At 47.7% G+C, this 20877-nt stretch overlaps 1 protein-coding gene across 1 annotated transcript in view; it reads right to left on the bottom strand.

Moving 5' to 3' along the window:
- NOBOX (NOBOX oogenesis homeobox) overlaps positions 1–10422 on the bottom strand; it is a 37238-nt gene extending 26816 nt beyond the window's left edge. The window contains exon 1 of the mRNA XM_075351555.1: positions 10368–10422. Coding sequence (XP_075207670.1) covers positions 10368–10422 — 55 coding nt within the window. The remainder of the gene's footprint in view (positions 1–10367) is intronic.
- Positions 10423–20877: the final 10455 nt, after the last annotated feature.

The following is a 20877-nucleotide window of genomic DNA, read 5'->3' as shown; positions in this document are numbered from 1 at the left end:
AGGCACACGCCGGATTGTGCCTGATGCCAAAAAAATGATGTGTGAAAGTAGCCTTATCCAGACGGATTCATCAAATGCAACTATTTTAAAAATTTGGCTCAAATGTGCTCTGTTTCCCCACACTCATAGTGTATTATTATTATTTTTGTATACCCTTTTGACTATTGATGTGGCATTTAAAAAAAAAAAAAAAAAGTTACTTTTTTGTGCTAAAAGGTCACAAGATGAGCCATTGTAAGGAATTTGGCGCAACAAAAAAAATAGAACTTTTGAGCAGCACCAGAGACTATAACGGGTTCATGTTTTATCCAGGAAGATCACAGAGGAAACCTAGACGTGTGAATGAGCCCCAAGACGTGGCTGAAAAGAAGAGGACGGCTCTGGGAGGACGTTACTGGAGACGTTCTGATTTTAGAAGGAAAAATCATTTGATTAAAAAATTAGGTTCATTCTTTTTTTTGTTCTTTCCAGCGACACTCCTGTCCATGGGCTGCGGCTGATATCGGGGGCTCCCTATGGTTAAATCATTCCTGGTAGCCAGTCACATGTGTGTGGACCCCACTAGAGCCCCAGGACACCATCACTGTATTACTGCTATCAATATTATGCCACTCTATGTGGGGGAATTGTCTTTATAGCGATTGTCTCTATACAGTGTGTCCACCCGTATCCTGTCCACTGCCATTAACATGAGAACAGCAGCAGCTATAGGCTTAGAAGTGGTGTCTAGGTATAGTAAAGTAGTCATGCGCTGCGCAATGAAACCACCTATAGCGCCACCTGGTGGAAAACAACGGAGTTAGCATTTTTATCTTAAAAACGGAACGAGATAGAGAAAAAAAGTGAATTAAAACATTGTAGGGCATCATCAATTCAATACGAATCCACACCTTGCACAGAAATGCTATGATTAGAACGTGTAAAATTCACAAGGCTGTGGACGTGAAGCGATGCCTCATGGAGACCTTCCTACAAGTCATTGGGTATGGTGGCTGTGTGGAGTGGCCTCCGCTCACCTGACTGGGCCCCCTTGGACTTCTTTCTTTGAGGGGACATCAAACAGCAGGTGCATGCGACCCCTCCACCAACATTGCAGGACCTGCGACCACGTATCACAGCTGCTTGTGCAAACGTGTCACCTACCATATTGCACAATGTGCAGCAAGATACAGTATGCTGTGCAGAGGCCAGATGTGCATTGCAGCTGACGGGGGACACCAAGAGCATCAAAGTTACATGAGCGCCATATGCGTGACCAGCATTTAATGTTTTGGGGGGGGTCATGGGTTTCATATCATAGCATTTCTGTATGCAAGGTGTCGATTCGTATTGAATTGTTGATGCCCTACAACTTTGTAATTCACTTTTTTTCTCTATCTCGTTCCGTTTTTGAGATAAAAATGCTAACTCCGTTGTTTTCCACCAGGTGGCGCTATAGGTGGTTTCATTGTGTAGCGCATGGCTACTTTACTATACCTAGACACCACTTCTATGCCTATAGCTGCCGCTGTTCTCAAGTTAATGGCGGTGGACAGTATATAAGTGGACACACTGTTGTATATTAATGTATTTTGATAGTCCATTGCATTCATCACTATACTGCTTGCCATTACTATACTATCATAGTTGGGGGATTGTCTTTATAGCACTAGGAGGGTCTGTGCTGTTTTTGTTGTATCAATGTTGGGTGCGCACGCTGTGTTTCTTGGTGCAGTTTGTTGCTCAGTAAAGTCTATGAGAACACAGAAGTGCTGTGCACACACGGCTTCTTTTCTCCTTGCAGTTTTGGGTGCAGAAAAAAGTAGCAGCGTGATAATTCTTTGTGCATTTTTCTCCTGCGGTTGATTTTACAAAAAAAAAAAAAACAAATGGGACAAAAACGCACAAACAACGCATGCAATTTTTTTTGTTGCATTTTTCTGCTACAAGGTGCAGTTTTTTTGTGAACGAATTGTCTGCAGTGTGTGGACATATTCTGCAGGGTTCCCTGAAAAATGCCCACAGGAAAATTGCCCACACAGAAAATCGCCAATTGCAGCATCACAATGTTTCAGATCTATGATACTTGAGGTGCAAGGTGAGGATGTTCACATGATAGGTGATCAACTTGTGATTTATAGTTGACCTAAAACTACAAAAATGCTGAAGATCCGTGGTTTGTAGCAGTCTGTCATTATCAGCAATAGATAGATCCAGTCTGCTCTCATCTCTCGCTGATTCTGCCTTCCTCCTCCCACCAGCCAAAAGCAGCAGCACACTAGTGATGGGCAGTCCGGCTCTTTTTGGTGATCCGGTTCCTATGGCTCCGCCCACCAAAAAGAGGCGGCTCTTTCAGCTCGTTCTCGACTCCTTATTAAATATGTGTTCACCCCAGGTGAACACATATTTAAGATTATAGTAACGGCGTCAAAGCCCCGCCCACCCGTGACTAAGCCCCGCCCACTTACTAGCGGCCAATTAGATTGCTGAGTGGGCGGCGTTTAGCCGCGGATGGGCGGGGTTTTGACGGCGAAAAGAGCCGTTTAGATATTTCAGCGGCTCACACTGGTGATCCGGCTCCTGTCGTTCACAGCAGGCAGCCGGTTATTTCTGTCGGATCGTTCGCGACCGACACATCACTACTGCACATGCAGAACCAGCAGCACATGCAGAACCAGCAGCACATGCAGAACCAGCAGCACATGCAGAACCAGCAGCACATGCATGCAGAACCAGCAGCACATGCAGAACCAGCAGCACATGCAGAACCAGCAGCACATGCATGCAGAACCAGCAGCACATGCAGAACCAGCAGCAGTGTGATCCAGAGGAGCAATCACTACTATCTGTGCTCACAAAAGTATCACTGTATTATCTGTTGAGTTACATGGGACTGCAGGTCACATCTAATACATTATCATCTCAGTGGAGCCCACCAAAAGCAGGGTGCTGCTGGCAGAGATAGGGTACTTTCACACTTGCATTCATCGCAATCCACCGCTATGGAGAATAGCCCAGGCCGCTAACGGACTGCGCAATTCTCCATAGACTTGTATTGACGACCCACTGTGACGCAGTGTCTGCGTTGAATCCGCTGGCCGCGGCTGAGTCGTTATTTTGACTGACCGCCGGGCAGAGGGAACGCAGCATGTAGCGTTTTTGGTGTCGTTAAAACAACGCACCTTGGCGAATTCCGTTGGAATCCACCAAGGTGTCTAATGATTGTCTATGCTGGCGGATTCCACCGCAATGCGCTAAGCGGCGGAATCCGCTGACGGATTCCGTCACGTTCTACTGAACATACTCAGCATGTCCAGCAGAACAATCTAAATAATTTAAAATCACTCCTGGTCTCTCTATCTTTCTCTGTCGGTCGGTCTCACCCCCTCTCTCATACTCACCGATCACGGTCACACTGCTCTGGCAGCTTCTCCTCTTTTGAAAATGCCGGCCGCTCATTATTCCATCTCGTATTCCCTGCGTCCCTCGCCCACCGGTGCCTATGATTGGTTGCAGTCAGACTCGCCCCCACACTGAGTGACAGCTGTCTCACTACAACCAATCAGAGCTGCCGGTGGGCGGGTCTATATCGTGAAGTACAATAAATAAATAATTTTAAAAAAACGGTGTGCGGTCCCCCCAATTTTGATACCAGCCAAGGTAAAGCCACACAGCTGAAGGCTGGTATTCTCAGGATGGGGAGCCCCATGTTATGGGGAGCCCCCATAGCCTAAAAATATCAGCCAGCAGCCGCCCGGAATTGCCGCATCCACTAGATGAGACAGTCCCGGGACTCTACCCGGCTCATCCCAAATTGCCCTGGTGCGGTGGCAATCGGGGTGATAAGGAGTTAATAGCAGGCCATAGCTTCCACTAAGTCCTAGGTTAATCATGGCAGGCGTCTATGAGACCCCCCCCCCATGATTAACCTGTAAGTGAAAGTAAATAAACACATACACCCGAAAAAATCCTTTATTTGAAATAAAAGACAAAAATACACCCTCTTTCACCACTTTATTAAAATCCCCAAATACCCCTCCATATCCGACGTAATTCACAGAGGTCCCACAACGCTTTCAGCTCTGCTACATGAAGCTGACAGGAGTGTCCAAAGACCATGACCGCTCTCTGTCAGCTCCACGCAGCAACTGAAGTGATTCGCACTGTCAGCGGGGATGTCACTGAGGTAGTGCCGGTGTGTGCATTGATGATGGAGCGGTAGTGCCTGCGTGTATGCGGTGATGATGGGTGTGGTAGTGTTGGGGTGTGTGCGGTGATGATGGGGACAGTAGTGCCTGCGTGTGTGCGGTGATGATAGGGGCGGTAGTGCCTGCGTGTGTGCGGTGATGATGGATGTGGTAGTGTTGGGGTGTGTGCGGTGATGATGGGGACAGTAGTGCCTGCGTGTGTGCGGTGATGATGGGTGCGGTAGTGCTGGTGTGTGCAGTGATGATGGGGGCGGTAGTGCCGGTGTGTGTGTGGTGATGATGGGGGCGGTAGTGTCTGCGTGTGTGCGGTGATGATGGGGGCGGTAGTGCCGGTGTGTGTGTGGTGATGATGGGGGCGGTAGTGCCTGGTGCCTGCGTGTGTGCGGTGATGATGGGTGCGGTAGTGCCGGCGTGTGTGCAGTGATGATGGGGGCGGTAGTGCCGGTGTGTGTGTGGTGATGATGAGGGCGGTATTGCCGGTGTGTGTGCGATGATGATGGGGGCGGTAGTGCCGGTGTGTGTGTGGTGATGATGGGGGTGGTAGTGCCTGCGTGTGTGCGGTGATGATGGGGGCGGTAGTGCCGGTGTGTGTGTGGTGATGATGGGGGCGGTATTGCCGGTGTGTGTGTGGTGATGATGGGGGCGGTATTGCCGGTGTGTTTGTGGTGATGATGGGGGCGGTATTGCCGGTGTGTTTGTGGTGATGATGGGGGCGGTATTGCCGGTGTGTGTGGTGATGATGGGGGCGGTAGTGCCTGCGTGTGTTATTATCACACTATTTACAATGCATCAGTAACATGTGTCACAAAACGCACTGTGACGGATGCCAAACAACACAAGAGTGAAAGTAGCCATAGTTGGTACTGAAAGCCCCAAAGGCACAGCAAAAAGGTGAGACTCTGTCGCTTGTACCACCTTGTGTTCATGCTGGGAATGTATATGTTTTTGCAGTGGTGTAACTAGAGTCCAATGGGCCCCAGTGTGAAATTTGGACCTGGGGGCGGTAGTGCCTGTGTGTGTGCAGTGATGATGGGGGCGGTAGTGCCAGTGTGTGTGTGTGGTGATGATGGGGGCGGTAGTGCCGGTGTGTGTGTGTGGTGATGATGGGGGCGGTAGTGCCTGCGTGTGTGCGGTGATGATGGGGGCGGTAGTGCCGGTGTGTGTGTGGTGATGATGGGGGCGGTATTGCCGGTGTGTGTGTGGTGATGATGGGGGCGGTATTGCCGGTGTGTGTGTGGTGATGATGGGGGCGGTATTGCCGGTGTGTGTGTGGTGATGATGGGGGCGGTAGTGCCTGCGTGTGTGGGGTGATGATGGGGGCGGTAGTGCCGGTGTGTGTGTGGTGATGATGGGGGCGGTATTGCCGGTGTGTGTGTGGTGATGATGGGGGCGGTAGTGCCTGCGTGTATGCGGTGATGATGGGTGTGGTAGTGTTGGGGTGTGTGCGGTGATGATGGGGACAGTAGTGCCTGCGTGTGTGCGATGGTGATGGGGGAGGTAGTGCCGGGGTGTGTGCGATGATGATCGGGTGGTAGTGCCAGTGTATGCGGTGATGATGGGTGCGGTAGTGCCGGTGTGTGCAGTGATGATGGGGGCGGTAGTGCCTGCGTGTGTGCAGTGGTGATGGGGGCGGTACTGCCTGCGTCTGTGCGGTGATGATGGGGGCGGTAGTGCCGGTCTGTGTGTGGTGATGATGGGGGCGGTAGTGCCTGTGTGTGTGCGGTGATGATGGGGGCGGTAGTGCCTGTGTGTGTGCGGTGATGATGGGGGCGGTAGTGCCTGTGTGTGTGCGGTGATGATGGGGGCGGTAGTGCCTGTGTGTGTGCGGTGATGAGGTGGGCTCTCTCACTCTCGGCTAAAGAAAACTAACGCAACGTGTTATTTCACAGGAACCCGTTGCCTTTACTATCACACTATTTACAATGCATCCGTAACATGTGTCACAAAACGCACTGTGACGGATGCCAAACAACACAAGAGTGAAAGTAGCCATAGCTGGTCCTGAAAGCCCCAAAGGCACAGCAGAGAGGTGAGACTCTGTCGCTTGTACCACCTTGTGTTCATGCTGGGAATGTATGATATGTTTTTGCAGTGGTGTAACTAGAGTCCAATGGGCCCCAGTGTGAAATTTGGACCTGCCCCCCCCCCCACTCACACATGTTTTTCACATGTATGGGCCCTTGTAGCATTCTAACTTCTATCAAGACTTATGAACTGCCTCCCCTCCCCCTTCATTATGTAGTAATGTCCTCCGTGCTGGTATATATGCCCATCATCCTGGTGAATATGTCCTCATCCTGGTATATATGTCCCAAAGCTGGTATATAAGGTCCTCATCCTGTAATGTATGGTCCACGTTGTGTCCATCATGGTATATATGCCCCCTTCCTGGTATATATGTTCCCATCCTGAGTTACATGGTCCCCAATCCTAGTGGGCATTCATGTCTGTTGGCAATTTTCTGTGCACATTTTTCACATATCATGTGAACATCCTCACCTTGCACCTCAAATATCATAGATCTGAAACTTTCTGATGCTGCAATTAGCAATTTTCTGTGTGGGCAACTTTCCACATGGGCAATTTTCCTGTGGGCATTTTTCATGTGGGCAATTTTCTGGTCACCATTCTGCAGATGTCACAAAACTTGAAGGGATTCCTGATGCCAGCACATTTTGCTTCTTTTCTCCTTGCAGATTTGCAGATGGCCTGGGCCACACTTCTGCAAAAAAAAAGTACGTGTCTCACGTTCCGTTTTTCAGGTCCGTGTTCCGTTTTTTATGGGCGTTTCTCCGGTACGTGTGACATCCCTGTGATGGCGTATGCTTGCCGTGTGTGCGTGTGCAATGTCCGTGTATGTGTACGTGTAATGTCCGTGTGGTGCCTGTATTTGTACATCTGTGTGTGTTGTAAAATGTCGTTGCTACATACCCGCTGACAACCGACACAGACAGAGACGAGCGATGAGAATGAACTCGGGTGACATTGTCATACCACGGCTCTGTCTGTGTGTGGCGTCCTAATTAGCGGTCACCCGTGATGGACTCACCTGTGACCGCTAATCCCCAGAGTCACTGAAGATAGCGGCGACATTAGCGCTGCCGTCACTCAGGTTACCCGCGGCTAGCTGGAGTCACCCATCCAACACCGCTACTCACCTGTGACTTCATCGCTGATCGCGCGGCTCACTTCAGTCACTTGGGCGACTCGCTATCACAGTTGGAGGATCCAGCGGTGGCCGCGAGTAACCTGAGTGACGTCATCGGTGATCGCGCAGCTCACTTCAGTCACTCGGGCAACTTGCTGTCAAAGTTGGAGGATCCAGCGGTGGCCGCGAGTAACCTTAGTGACGTCATCGGTGATCACGCGGCTCACTTCAGTCACTTGGGTGACTCGCTGTCACAGTTGGAAGATCCAGCGGTAGCCAGGAGTTTCCTGAGTGATGTCATCGGTGATCACGCGGCTCACTTCAGTTGCTGCTTGGAGGTGATAGAGAGCAGTCATTGTGTGTGGCCGGTCCTGTCACCTTCATGTAGCAAAGCTGAGAGCGTCGTGGGACATCCATGGATTATGGTGGACCTGGATGGGTTTATTGGTTTTATTAAAGTGGTGAACGAGGGTGTTTGTGTTTATTTTTCTAAATAAAGGATTTTTCGTTGTGTGTGTTTATTTACTTTGAATAAACACATACAGGTTAATCATGGAAGTTATCTCAGGGAGACGGCTGCCATGATTAGCCTAGGAATTAGTGGCAGCTATGGGCTGCTGCCATTAACTCCTTATTACCCCGATTGCCACCACACCAGGGCAATTTGGGAAGACTCGGGTAGAGTCCCAGAACTGTTGCATCTAATGGATGCGGCTATTCCGGGCGGCTGCTGGCTGATATTGTTAGGGTGGGGGGCTTCCCATAACGTGGGGCTCACCATCCTGAGAATATCAGCCTTCAGCCGTGTGACTTTACCATGGCTGTATCAAAATTGGGGGGACTGCACGCCGTTTTTGTGAATTATTTAATTGTTTATTTTACTGCACAATATAGACCCGCCCACCGGCTGCTGTGATTGGCTGCAGTGAGACAGCTGTCACTCAGTGTGGGGGCGTGTTTGACTGCAACCAATCATAGGCGCCGGTGGGCGGGGAAAAGCAGTGAATAGTAGATTAAATAATGAGCAGCCGGCATTTTCAAAATAGTTAAAGCCGCCGTAGCTTTTTCACAGCCGTGCAGCGCCGCGCCGGTGATTGGTAAGTATGAGACAGGGGGAGATACAGACCGACCGACAAAGGAATATTGACTGACAACCACAGAAAAAAAGGGAGATTGACCGACATCGCTCACTAAAAAAAGCACACGGACGGTACGTGTAGCACACGGACATGCTATGTGTGCCGTCCGTGCAGGCACGGACCCATTGACTTTAGCTGGTCCGTGCCTGCGTGCTGCCGGCGAAAAACGGACATGTCGAGCGTGTTGGAAAACGCACACACATACAAACCACACGGACACACGTTCCGTGTGGTTTTACGTGTGTGTGCCTGTTACTATAGGGTAGCATTGGTGTATGTGTCTCCGTGACGTCGGTAGGTGCAAAAAGGTACCAAACACGTACCGGCGGCACGGATGTGTGTCGGAGGCCTTAGGCTGTGTTCACATGTCCAGTAATCATCCATTAGATAGGATATAGCAGTGATCCATTGTCAAAAAAAATTTGTGCAAATGCAACTTTTTGTCCGTTTTACAAAAAAATATATTTTGCAGGATGCATTTTTTTTCACATGTAAGCCTATAGAAAAATGGATCCATTAACGGATCACTATTCATCTCCCATTTAAGGCTATGTGCCCACGTTGCGTGTTTTCATGCAGCTACGCTGCGATCTGCACCGCAGCGTAACTGCATGCATCCTGCGTCCCCTGCACAGTCTATGGAGATTGTGCAGGGGCCGTGCGCACGTGGCGTATTAGAGCGCAGAGATTCGGCTGCTGCCTGAATCGCTGCGTTCTAAGAAGTGACATTTCACTTCTTCCGTGCGGTTTGCATGCTGTCTATAGTGAGAGGCAGCGTGCAGAGCACACGTTCTCTGCAGGCACCATGCGCTTCAGAACGCAGCTTTTCAGCTGCACTCTGAAGCGCACCTTCTAGCTGCGGTGCAGAGTGCACACGTGGGCACATAGCCCCAAACTGGTCAAAGCGGATCCTTAACAAATGCAGGAAAATGGATGGATAAGTATCGATCAGGTAACGGATCTGTTTTCCATAAACTCCATTTTTTAAAAAAAATTGGACCTTGCTAAAATCTTTTTTTTTCCCAAAATGGACAGGAAAGTTGGATCTGCAGAACTTTTTTTTCCCAATGGATCTGTGCAGGATCTGTTCTGACGGATGATTACTGGACGTGTGATCTCAGCCTTAGGCTGCTTTCACGCCAATCCGGCTCTAAAACCTGTGCAACGGATGCGGCGACAAAACCGCATACTTTGCATAAGTTTTTAACATGCAGCCCGTTAGGTTTTTGCCACTTGCGGCACGCTACTGAGCATGTGCAGTGGGAAAAACCGCATGCGGCGTCCATAGGCATGCATTGCAAATCGCGCCGCATCGGCCGGATGCGGCGCGATGCAGTTTTTTTTGCAACGTTCCATCCGGCCGCCGCATGCGGCAAAAAACGAATGGAACGCAAGCCCATGCGGCAGAATATGGCACTAATGTAAGTCTATGCAAAAAAAACCGCAACCGGTGGCAAAAAAAAAAACGGTTGCGTTTTTTTCTGCAAAGCGCCGGATTGTGTCGCACAGGAAAAACCAGAGGTGTGAAAGCAGCCTTAGGTTATGGCCAGGTCATGGGATGTCTCTACAGGTGACCTGATACCTGGGCGCAGTGGGGGACGGGGGGCCGATCTGTAATAAACACCTATGGGGGCAGCCGGGTATGACTACTGTATGTGCCAGGGAAGAGACCAGCATGGACCATAGTGGGACCCCCTAATTATATCCATGTACCCCAATGAGGGATTTGATATGGCTCACTAACACAACACCCCCATAGCCCTGCTGCTCATGCTCCACCACAGTGCACTGATGAGCTGCAGGCGATCCCTGATTGACCTCTTATTAAAGCTTTTTATTACTTTATAACCCCTCAATGAGCAGTAATGAGCTCTAGTGATGATTATTGATTACCCCGTGCACAGCTCTGCTCCTGCCCTCGGACGCCTCCTGCTTCCTCTTCCTCCATCTTCTCTGTCTTCAGCTCTTTGCACTTTCACCTGCATTTTGCTATAGTGTTTGCAACTTTGCGCAAACTTTTTGGAATATTCCATTGTGTCCCCGGGGGGAGCCACCTGTCTCCTCTGCCTGTGTATGGTGACTGCATCATTCATATCATAGATCAGTCGTGTAATTAGCAGTTGTGCAGAGCAGAGAAGGTGGACAGTGTGGAAACATGCACTGTGTAATCATCCAGGAGGAGAACTACTCCCCTATGGGTGCAGATGGTTTGGTCCAAGCTGAGGAAGCCCAGGTGACTGCAGGTGGAGCTCATTAGAGCAGGTTTGGGGGGTGCAGGGGACATGATGGGAGGTTTGGAGACAGAAATGGGAACGATTTTAAGTGTAAAAAGTTTAGGAGATGAATTACATTTGTGGAAGATGGATGGTGCAAAACTGTAACAATGAGGAGCAATGCTGGACTGGGAGTGAAGAACATAAATCACCACATGTCACAAATGTGACAACATAGGCTTTAATGCACTGGAAAAAGGGCCCCTGTGCAAAAAAACTGTATTTGGGCCCTTTTCAGTCCAAAAACTCAAAATGCCCAATTCCCCCTGTTTTGGAGGTAGATGTGGCCCCCTGACCTCTTGGGCCCCTGTGTGGCTGCACCAATGATATGTTCACCTCTGCTACGATTGCAACGCACTCTCAGCATGGCAGGGGAGGATTATTCACTATTTTTTCCATTGCTGCTTAATAGGCCCTGGAAATCCTAAATCGTGGCCACATTGCACCAGAAAATATCGGTGAGAGCAGAGCGCGGTCCAAATGATCGGTTTTTTTTCGTTGGGTGGCAAAAGTCGCCTTGTAGCTTTGGCCAATCAGAAAAGAATGTTTTGACGTTTTTGTACCAAGGCAGAAATAAAGCAATTTTTCATTACCGTTTAGGGTACTTTCACACTTGCGTTAATTACCTTCAGTCACAATCCGCCCTTTTGGAAAACAGCGGAATCCGTTAACGGATTCCGCTGTTTCCCATAGACTTGTATGGATGACGGATTATGCCAAAAGTACCTGCGTTGCTTCCGCTAGCCGACGCTGCGTTGCGTCCGCCGGGCAGAAGGAACACAGCCTATAACGTTTTTTGAGCAGCGGAATCCTTTATTTTTTCACTGAGCATGCTCATTATTTTTTTTTTTTTATCACAAAAACTTTATTTTGTCTCTTGGTGGCTGAACGTTCAGCTGAGCGCCCGGCAGCCGGCTTCTGTGAACGATCAGCTGAGCGCCCGGCAGCCGGCTTCTGTGAACGATCAGCTGAGCGCCCGGCAGCCGGATTTTGAGAGCACTCAGCTGATCGCCTGGCAGCCGGCTTTTGAGAGCGCTCAGCTGATCACCCGGCAGCCGGCTTTTGAGAGCGCTCAGCTGATCACCCGGCAGCCGGCTTTTGAGAGCGCTCAGCTGATCACCCGGCAGCCAGCTTTTGAGAGCGCTCAGCTGATCACCCGACAGCCAGCTTTTGAGAGCGATCAGCTGAGCGGCCGACAGCCGGCTTTTGAGAGCGCTCAGCTGATCACCCGGCAGCCGGCTTTTGAGAGCGCTCAGCTGATCACCCGGCAGCCGGCTTTTGAGAGCGCTCAGCTGATCACCCGACAGCCAGCTTTTGAGAGCGATCAGCTGAGCGGCCGACAGCCGGCTTTTGAGAGCGCTCAGCTGATCGCCTGGCAGCCGGCTTTTGAGAGCGCTCAGCTGATCGCCCGGCAGCCGGCTTTTGAGAGCGCTCAGCTGATAACCGGCAGCCGGCTTTTGAGAGCGCTCAGCTGATAACCGGCAGCCGGCTTTTGAGAGCGCTCAGCTGATCGCCTGGCAGCCGGCTTTTGAGAGCGCTCAGCTGATCACCCGGCAGCCGGCTTTTGAGAGCGCTCAGCTGATCAGCTGGCTTCTGTGAACAATCAGCTGAGCGCCCGACAGCCGGCTTCTGTGAACGATCAGCTGAGCGCCCGACAGCCGGCTTCTGTGAACGATCAGCTGAGCGCCCGACAGCCGGCTTCTGTGAACGATCAGCTGAGCGCCCGACAGCCGGCTTTTGAGAGCGATCAGCTGAGCGGCCGACAGCCGGGTGATCAGCTGATCGTTCACAATAGTCTGCTGCCGGTAAAACTGTAAAGAAGAAAAAAAAAACAATAAAAAAAGAAAAAAAGCTTTCCGTTGTTTTGTACGATCCGTTGCATCCGTTGTGCCATTATATGCAACACATCTGTTGCATCCGTCACACAACGCAATGCAACGGATGCCGTTCAACACAAGTGTGAAACTAGCCTTAGTTTGAGGTTATTCCTATTTCTGTGATTATTTTTTATTTTACTTTTTTTTTGATGATCGTGTGTCCCCAAAAATTCGGGTATGTGCACACAATCAGTATCCACTGTGCCCTGGATATGTCAAGTCCTGACCTGCGGGGCCACGAGACTCCTCCGCAGGAGAACGCAGCGGCCCGTGCCCACAATCAAATCGTACAAGTGAATGACTTGCTCCTGCATGCCGCATTTTAGCGAGAATTTCAGCAGTTTTACTGCAAAAGAGGAAACTTGCACTGAAATCTGCAGCTTTTTTCTGCTTCGTACTTTGAGTGAAAAATCTGCAGCGTATTCCAGTTCTTGCAGTGTACGAGACTTGTTCCTGTCACACACACATACTGATTTGTACACTGTGCAAATAGACCCACTGCCGGAGGTTTTTTATGTGTTTTTTTTTTTGTTTTTGGTTTATTTAATCAGCAGCATGCCAAGTTTTCTTGTAAATAATCAGCTTTTTTTTGTAGATTTTTTTTTTCTTTTTAGAGCACAAAATAAAACATTCAGCAAACAACCTGTTGCAAAGTTTGCAGCCGTAAGTGAAATCGCTCCGGGGTAATGTATGGGAGTAACGTCTGCACAAATGTCTTGCAACTTTTTAACACGTTGTAATTGATAAATCTGCTGCAAACGTCTAGAAAAGAAATAAAAACATGCCGCACTGACGAATATTAAGAATAAACGTAACCCCTTTATTGACCTTTAATTCCCACTGTGTTGCGCTGCTCGCTGAGGATCCTCCCCTCCCTGGCATGACATTACCCTAGTGTTGAGCTGCTCGCTGGGGGTCCTCCACTCCCCCGGAGTGACATTACTCTGGTGTTGCCGCTGTGTTGCGCTGCTTGCTGGGGGTCCTCCACTCCCCCGGAGTGACATTACTCCGGTGTTGCTGCTGTGTTGCGCTGCTTGCTGGGGGTCCTCCACTCCCCCGGAGTGACATTACTCTGGTGTTGCCCTGCTTGCTGGGGGTCCTCTGCTCCCCCGGAGTGACATTACTCTGGTGTTGCCGCTGTGTTGCGCTGCTTGCTGGGGGTCCTCCCTTCCCCCGCGTGACATTACTCTGGTGTTGCCGCTGTGTTGCGCTGCTTGCTGGGGGTCCTCCACTCCCCCGGAGTGACATTACTCTGGTGTTGCCCTGCTTGCTGGGGGTCCTCTGCTCCCCCGGAGTGACATTACCCTGGTGTTGCCGCTGTGTTGCGCTGCTTGCTGGGAGTCCTCCCTTCCCCCACGTGACGTTACCCTGGTGTTGCTGCTGTATTGCCCTGCTCTCTGGGGGTCCTCTGCTCCCCTGGAGTGACATTACCCTGGTGTTGCCGCTGTGTTGCGCTGCTTGCTGGGAGTCCTCCCTTCCCCCACGTGACGTTACCCTGGTTTTGCTGCTGTATTGCCCTGCTCGCTGGGGTCCTCTGCTTCCCTGGAGTGACATTACCCTGGTATTGCCGCTGTGTTGCGCTGCTTACTGGAGGTCCTCCCTTCCCCCGCGTGACATTGCCCTGGTGTTGTCGCTGTGTTGCGCTGCTTACTGGAGGTCCTCCCTTCCCCCGCGTGACATTGCCCTGGTGTTGTCGCTGTGTTGTGCTGCTTGCTGGGGGTCCTCCCTTCCCCCGCGTGACATTACCCTGGTGTTGCGCTGTCTGCTGGGGATCCTCTGCTCCCCTGGAGTGACATTACCCTGGTGTTGCCGCTGTGTTGCGCTGCTTGCTGGGGGTCCTCCCTTCCCCCGCGTGACATTACCCTGGTGTTGCGCTGTCTGCTGGGGGTCCTCTGCGCCCCTAGAGTGACATTGCCCTGGTGTTGCCGCTGTGTTGCGCTGCTTGCTGGGGGTCCTCCCTTCCCCCGCGTGACATTACCCTGGTGTTGCGCTGTCTGCTGGGGGTCCTCTGCGCCCCTGGAGTGACATTACTCTGGTGTTGCCGCTGTGTTGCGCTGCTTGCTGGGGGTCCTCCCTTCCCCAGTGTGACATTACCCTGGTGTTGCGCTGTCTGCTGGGGGTCCTCTGCGCCCCTGGAGTGACATTGCCCTGGTGTTGCCGCTGTGTTGTGCTGCTTGCTGGGGGTCCTCCACTCCCCCAGCGTGACATTACCCTGGTGTTGCGCTGTCTGCTGGGGGTCCTCTGCGCCCCTGGAGTGACATTGCCCTGGTGTTGCCGCTGTGTTGCGCTGCTTGCTGGGGTCCTCCACTCCCCCAGCGTGACATTACGCTGGTGGTGTTCCTGTGTTGCACTGGTCGCTGGAAGTCCCTTTGTTGCTGGTTTGACACCTGTAGTCCCATTGTGACATATGCTTACTGCACCCCTAGATGAATTCAATGAGGGGCACAAAAGAATGCGGTCACTTGTGGGGGTTTCTGGTGTTCTGGCACCTCAGGGGCTCTGCCAATGTGACATGGCACCCGCAAACCATTCCAACTAAATCTGCCTCCAATATGGCGCGCCTTCCCTTCTTTACTTTGTACTGTGCCTCAAAAGTACGACCACATATAGGGTAATAGTGCACCATATAATTTATAGTTCAATATCTCCTGTTACCCTTGTAATAATGAAAAATTTGGGATTAAAACAATATTTTGATGGTTAAAAAAATGTATTTTTTTCATTTTCATGGCTCAATGTTATACAATTCTTTGAAGCACCTGGTGATACAAGGTGCTCACCAAAACATCTAGATAAATTCCTTGAAGTGTTAAGTTTCCAAAATGGGCTCTCTTGGGGGGGTTCCACTGTTTAGGCACACATCAGGGGGTCTCCAAACGCAACATGGCATCCACTATCTATTCCAGACAGTTTTGCGTCTGAATTGTCAAATGGCGCTCCTCCCCTTCCGAGCCCTGCGTGCGTGCAAACAGTAGATTTCCACTCAATATGAGGTATCTGCGTACTCAGGAGAAATTGCACAATAAATTGTATAGTGCATTTTTATTTTATTTTATTTTTTTTTTTTTTGCATCACTTTTGATATAGTGAAGGAAAACACAAACTATAGCACAAAAGGCCGGTGCCATAAGGAATGACTTAACATCAGTTTTTTGTTTTTTTTAATATAAACATTTATAGATTCCAATTGTGTGCGACGATCGCAAATCACAAGGAGTCAAAGCAGAGATGAGTGTATCTAGTGGAATTTTGTGCCACAGTCTCACATACGGTCGCAATTAGGGATGAGCGGACTCTCTTTCTCTTTCTTTTCTCTATTTCTCTTTTTTTTCTTTTCTTTCTTTTCTCTCTTTCTTCTCTTCTTTCTCCTTTCTTTTCTTTCTCTCTGTTCTTTCTTTTCTCTTTCTCTTTTTTCTCTGTCTTCCTCTTTCTTTTCTTTCTCTCTTTTCTCTGTCTTCCTCTTTCTTTTCTTTTTCTCTTTTCTCTTCCTTCCTCTTTCTTTTCTCTGTCTTCCTCTTTCTTTTCTCTTTCTCTCTTTTCTCTTTCTCTGTCTTCCTCTTTCTTTTCTCTTTCTCTCTTTTCTCTTTCTCTTTTCTCTGTCTTCCTCTTTCTTTTCTCTTTCTCTCTTTTCTCTTTCTCTTTTCTGTCTTCCTCTTTCTTTTCTCTTTTTGCTGGTGGGCACAATTTGGGCAATAATTCTCTCTCTTCCTTTCTCTTTATCTATCATTTCACATAGGACATTGACTCCTAAAGTACTACCTCGGTTACCATTGCATCAGAGCATCAGGAATAGCCGGGAAAAGCACCAGAATTGGATCATCTAATGGATATGGCACTTCTACGGTGGCTGTGGGCTGCTATTTGTAGGCTGAGAAGGGTCTAATAACAATGGGCCTCTGTAGCCTGAGAATACCAGCCCCCAACTGTCTGTTTTATTTTGATTGGATTTCAAAACAGGGCGGAGCCCACGCTGGTTTTTTTTTTTTTTAACATCTGCAGCCTTTCAACAAACTTTATTTGCATATGAACAATACAAACTCAGACAGACTTTTTTTTGTTAGAGTACGAGATCTGGACACCGGGTGATCGGCACAAGCTCAGAACTTTATAGTTCGGGTTTGCTCATTGTAATTCATTGCATGTAAAGAATAAAAAAAAAATATATATATATAATGCAACATCAATATCCAGTTATTGCATGGGAGAAAGGTTGCATATGCAGCCGGATTCCTGCAGCTTCAGCTATGCGGGACTTGTTGCAGTTTTCTGCCTCATCCACTGTGGTTTTGTTGCAGTCATATTAATCGCCATGTATAATAATTGTGATGGAGCCTCATACACGCGGTACCTCAATGCAATCCATTAGGCTGGAGCGACACCGCACCTGTAATGAGCCGGACAGGTTGCATCCTCTAGGGCCTAATCAGGCTATTCTATTCAATTACAGCAAGCAGAGATCTTCAAAATGGTGAGGAGTTAATGCAAAATATATTGGAAGGCTGCAGATTTCATTGATATCACATCCATCTGCCCTAACATGCCATGTAACAGGTGCAGGTCGCGCCCCTCTCTGCGGATGAGAGGGAGACTGGAGGTTCCCATCCCAAACCGCACTCACCGGGGGATCACTTTCTCAAAATAGACGCGGGTCTCAAGGGTGGGAATGGGTCTATCATACATCTATGGCATATTCCGGAGGAAAGGGAGATACTTTGTAAGATTTTGTTTTGCAAAAGTTTTGATTCAAAATAGTTACATTGTATATGCATTACAATTTGCAACTTTTCCCTTCTCTTGGAGACCAGCAGGGGGCGCTGTACTGTATGCATTTGCTCCATTGTGCGGCTCAGGACAATGAAAAGGTGCACAATCAGGCAGAATGCATTTTGCTTTTTTTTTTTCTAGTGCAAATTAATAAATGGATGGATAAAAGGACAGTATCCGTGGTTCCTGTTACTTAGTGGTAGGTGAGCTCAAACAAGTCTGTGCTGCATGTAGAGGCAGTCTTCTATGGTGCTGAGGTTTCCTGTACCTTTATTCTTATTTTAGGCTATTATTTGCTGACATATCCCTGATAGATACACAAGCAATATGTGCAGACGGCCGGGAGCCATCGCTGCTTTTACGTTACATCGAGGGGGAGCTGAACTTCGAGAGCGACTATGGCTGTCAGGCAGGAGAGGACCAGAGCCCAAACCATTGGGCTTAGGAGATGGATGACGCACGAGCATTTTATTTGGGGATGTATTTGCTGTGGATGCTTTATATGGCACTGTTGTAGCCGTATACAACACCCGGTCATTGCACATATATATGGTTTCTGGAGAAACTATCCACAAAAGCATGACAAATATCATCTGTTCATTGGAAAACCTCCCATGGAAAAGGTGCAATTAGGATAATAGGGAAACATTGTTACTGCTCATAATGCTTGCTGCAAGAAAATGATCAGTAATGTCACGGACCGGCACTTAAAGAGGTAATCTTATATTATTAAATTGCTTAAATTAGTTAGATAACATGATAATAAGCCAGTTTGCAATAGTCTTACTTTTTCTGTCTGTTACTGTAAGAGCTTTGATCTTTCATAGTGTAGAGCTGGTCTCCATTAAGTTGGCCACTAGTGACTCCCCACACCCTGGTGGAAAGTGGGCTGTAGCTACATTCCAGGACTGCAGTTAACTCCTAATATCCCAACCTCCTTTCTCCAAAAAATGATTTCTTTACAGGCGGTAGCTGTTCCCGCAGTTCTGCATAAACACAATCTACCACACAGTATTGCATCAGCAGTTTTCATAACTTTCCTGTGCCAAGTGCTTGCTCAAAGCCCAAGAATAAGCACCGGCAGGCCATTAGTAGCTAGATGAAGCTGCTCATCAGAGCTGTCACTCAAAGAGGAGGTCCCGCCCCCGAGCAACCAGGAGATAAGGAGACTGTATAGATCGGAGCTGCTCAAGAGGCAATTTGAAAATACCCCTATAAGAGAAAGAAGAACTTTAGGGGTTGTTGACCTTTGGAGATTTCTTTTTTTTTTTTACTTAAATGCATGTATTTGGCACCAAAAATCATGTTTTTAACTAGGTTTTATGAAAAACATTGCACCATTTTTCTGCTATAGCCTCTGTGTTGCACTGTCTATAGCGCTGGCTGCAGAAGGAGATACCAGAATCTTCCCGTGAGCGTCTGCTAAGCAGTCTGTCAGCTGTCCGTGATCATCAGTCCGATCACTGATAGCAATGCACAGACCGGCCGCGCATCTCTCAACCAGATTTACCTATTGCTATCAAGCTATCAAGCTCGGGTCAGGATATGCGCGGCCGGTCCGTGCAATGGAACCCAAGATCAGACTGATGATCACGGACATCTGACAGAGCCCTGACAGGGAGTTTGTACGGCCTCCTTCACACGTCCGTGCAGAACAGTATAATTGTGCACAATCTGCGGTGAAGGTGCATGTGTGTGTGCGGTCCCTATCCGTGTAAAAACACGGATGTGTGACCAAGACCACTGATATTAATGGGTCTACATTGTATCAGTGCAGTGTCTCTGGTACGTGTGAAAATGGATATCACTTGTACCGGAGCCACTGATGTCTTTTCTGGGCTCCTCTCAGCTGAATTATGATCACAGACCTCATCAAAGTTGAATGTGTAGGGACACAAAGTCAGTAAAACCCCCTTTTTTTTGTAATTTTGCCAATTGCCCATTTCATTTTTGTGAATAATTTGTGTAATTCGGTGTCATTTAAAAAAAAAAAAAAAATAATTCACCCAATTACAAAAATTATTTCACAAAAAAAAAAAAAAAATAGGCATTTTAGGTAAAGAGATTTTTTTTTTTTTTATTTGTCTAAAATGCCTATTTTTTTGTGAAATTTTTGTAATTGGGTGAATTTTTTTTTTTTTTTAAATGACACCGAATTACAAAAATTATTTCACAAAAAAAATAGGCATTTTAGGTAAATAAAAAAAAAATTCTCCCCAAAAAGGTGGACAACTTTTTTTTTAAAGCCAATATTGACACCTTGGGGAGCCATATATTTTTATTTTATTTTTGGTAGCTTTTTTACTTAAATACTTTTATTTTTTGCAAGAAACAATTATTTGCTATTAGGTTTCATTAAAACCTTTGCACCGTTTGGCTTTTCCAGGTTCTGTGGTCCCGAGTCTTTTTTCCTTTTTTTTTTGTCTATCACCCATTTTATTTTTTTTTAGCTTGCACTTTTTATTTTTTTTTTATTTTTTTTTTTTTTTAAGGTCTACTTTATATGCGTTCGGCTTTTTTTTTTTTTTTTAATGTTGGTCATTCAATTAAGTTGCATAATTTTGTCGCTAACGTACTCCAGACCCAAAGCACAAAAGAGGGTCGGGGTCATAAGTTTACCTTCAGACGCAGACTGCTGCAGAAGGAGGGAACTGAGGATCAGTAAGTGAGCTTATTCTGATGGAGAGATTGTGAAGGTGATTTTACACATTGAAAGCGCGATTCATCATGTGTAACTTAAAAAAAAAAAATATAAAAAAAATCAACTTTTTTTATTTTTTTGTCAATGATCAAGGAGCAGTTTTACCTTAGTCTTATACTTCCATGGGTGATTCTGATCTATGGGCCTGTGAAAATCCCAGATATTTCTCCTTGTAATGGAGAAATGCGTTTTTGCAACTTTTTTGATGCATTTTATAGTGCAGTTTTGGTCACAAAACCTGAAGGGAATCCTGATGGCAGGAAAGTCTGACAATCCTGAAGTCTCATGCACACCTTGAGTGTTTCATCCTTGCAAATTTGGCGCAAAAACAAAATCTGGAACATGTCAATTCTAGAAACCAAAAAAAATAAGGCAACGTAGAATTAAATGGCCAAAAGATAAAAATGTATTTTTTATTTTTCAAGGAATATATAGTAATCATTATAGAAAAAACACACATTAAAACCAAAAGGTGCTACTAGATGTTTACAGAAAAAATGGGGGGGAAAAGGGAAAGAAAAAATCCCAATCCAATCCCACAAGAGCAGACACAAAAGTGAAAAATGTAGGGAGGTACAGCGAGCGTGCAAAAAATTGATAACAACATAGAGGGTAATAGATAAATATGTGCAATAATTCCCCCTATTCTACCATATTGCTCCTTATCCTGGCCATAGTAAAGCAGAGTAATACCATTAAATGCCCTCAAAGTAAAAATAAAGTCTCACCCATAAACACAGTAGCCCCCACAGTATGTCTCTGACTGCCGAAAAAACCCTCCGACGCAC

This window comes from Anomaloglossus baeobatrachus, chromosome 5 (assembly GCF_048569485.1).
Source record: "Anomaloglossus baeobatrachus isolate aAnoBae1 chromosome 5, aAnoBae1.hap1, whole genome shotgun sequence".
Taxonomy (NCBI): Eukaryota; Metazoa; Chordata; class Amphibia; order Anura; family Aromobatidae; genus Anomaloglossus; species Anomaloglossus baeobatrachus.
Note: the sequence above shows the minus strand (reverse complement) of the source record. Positions and strands in the feature narration are given on the sequence as shown.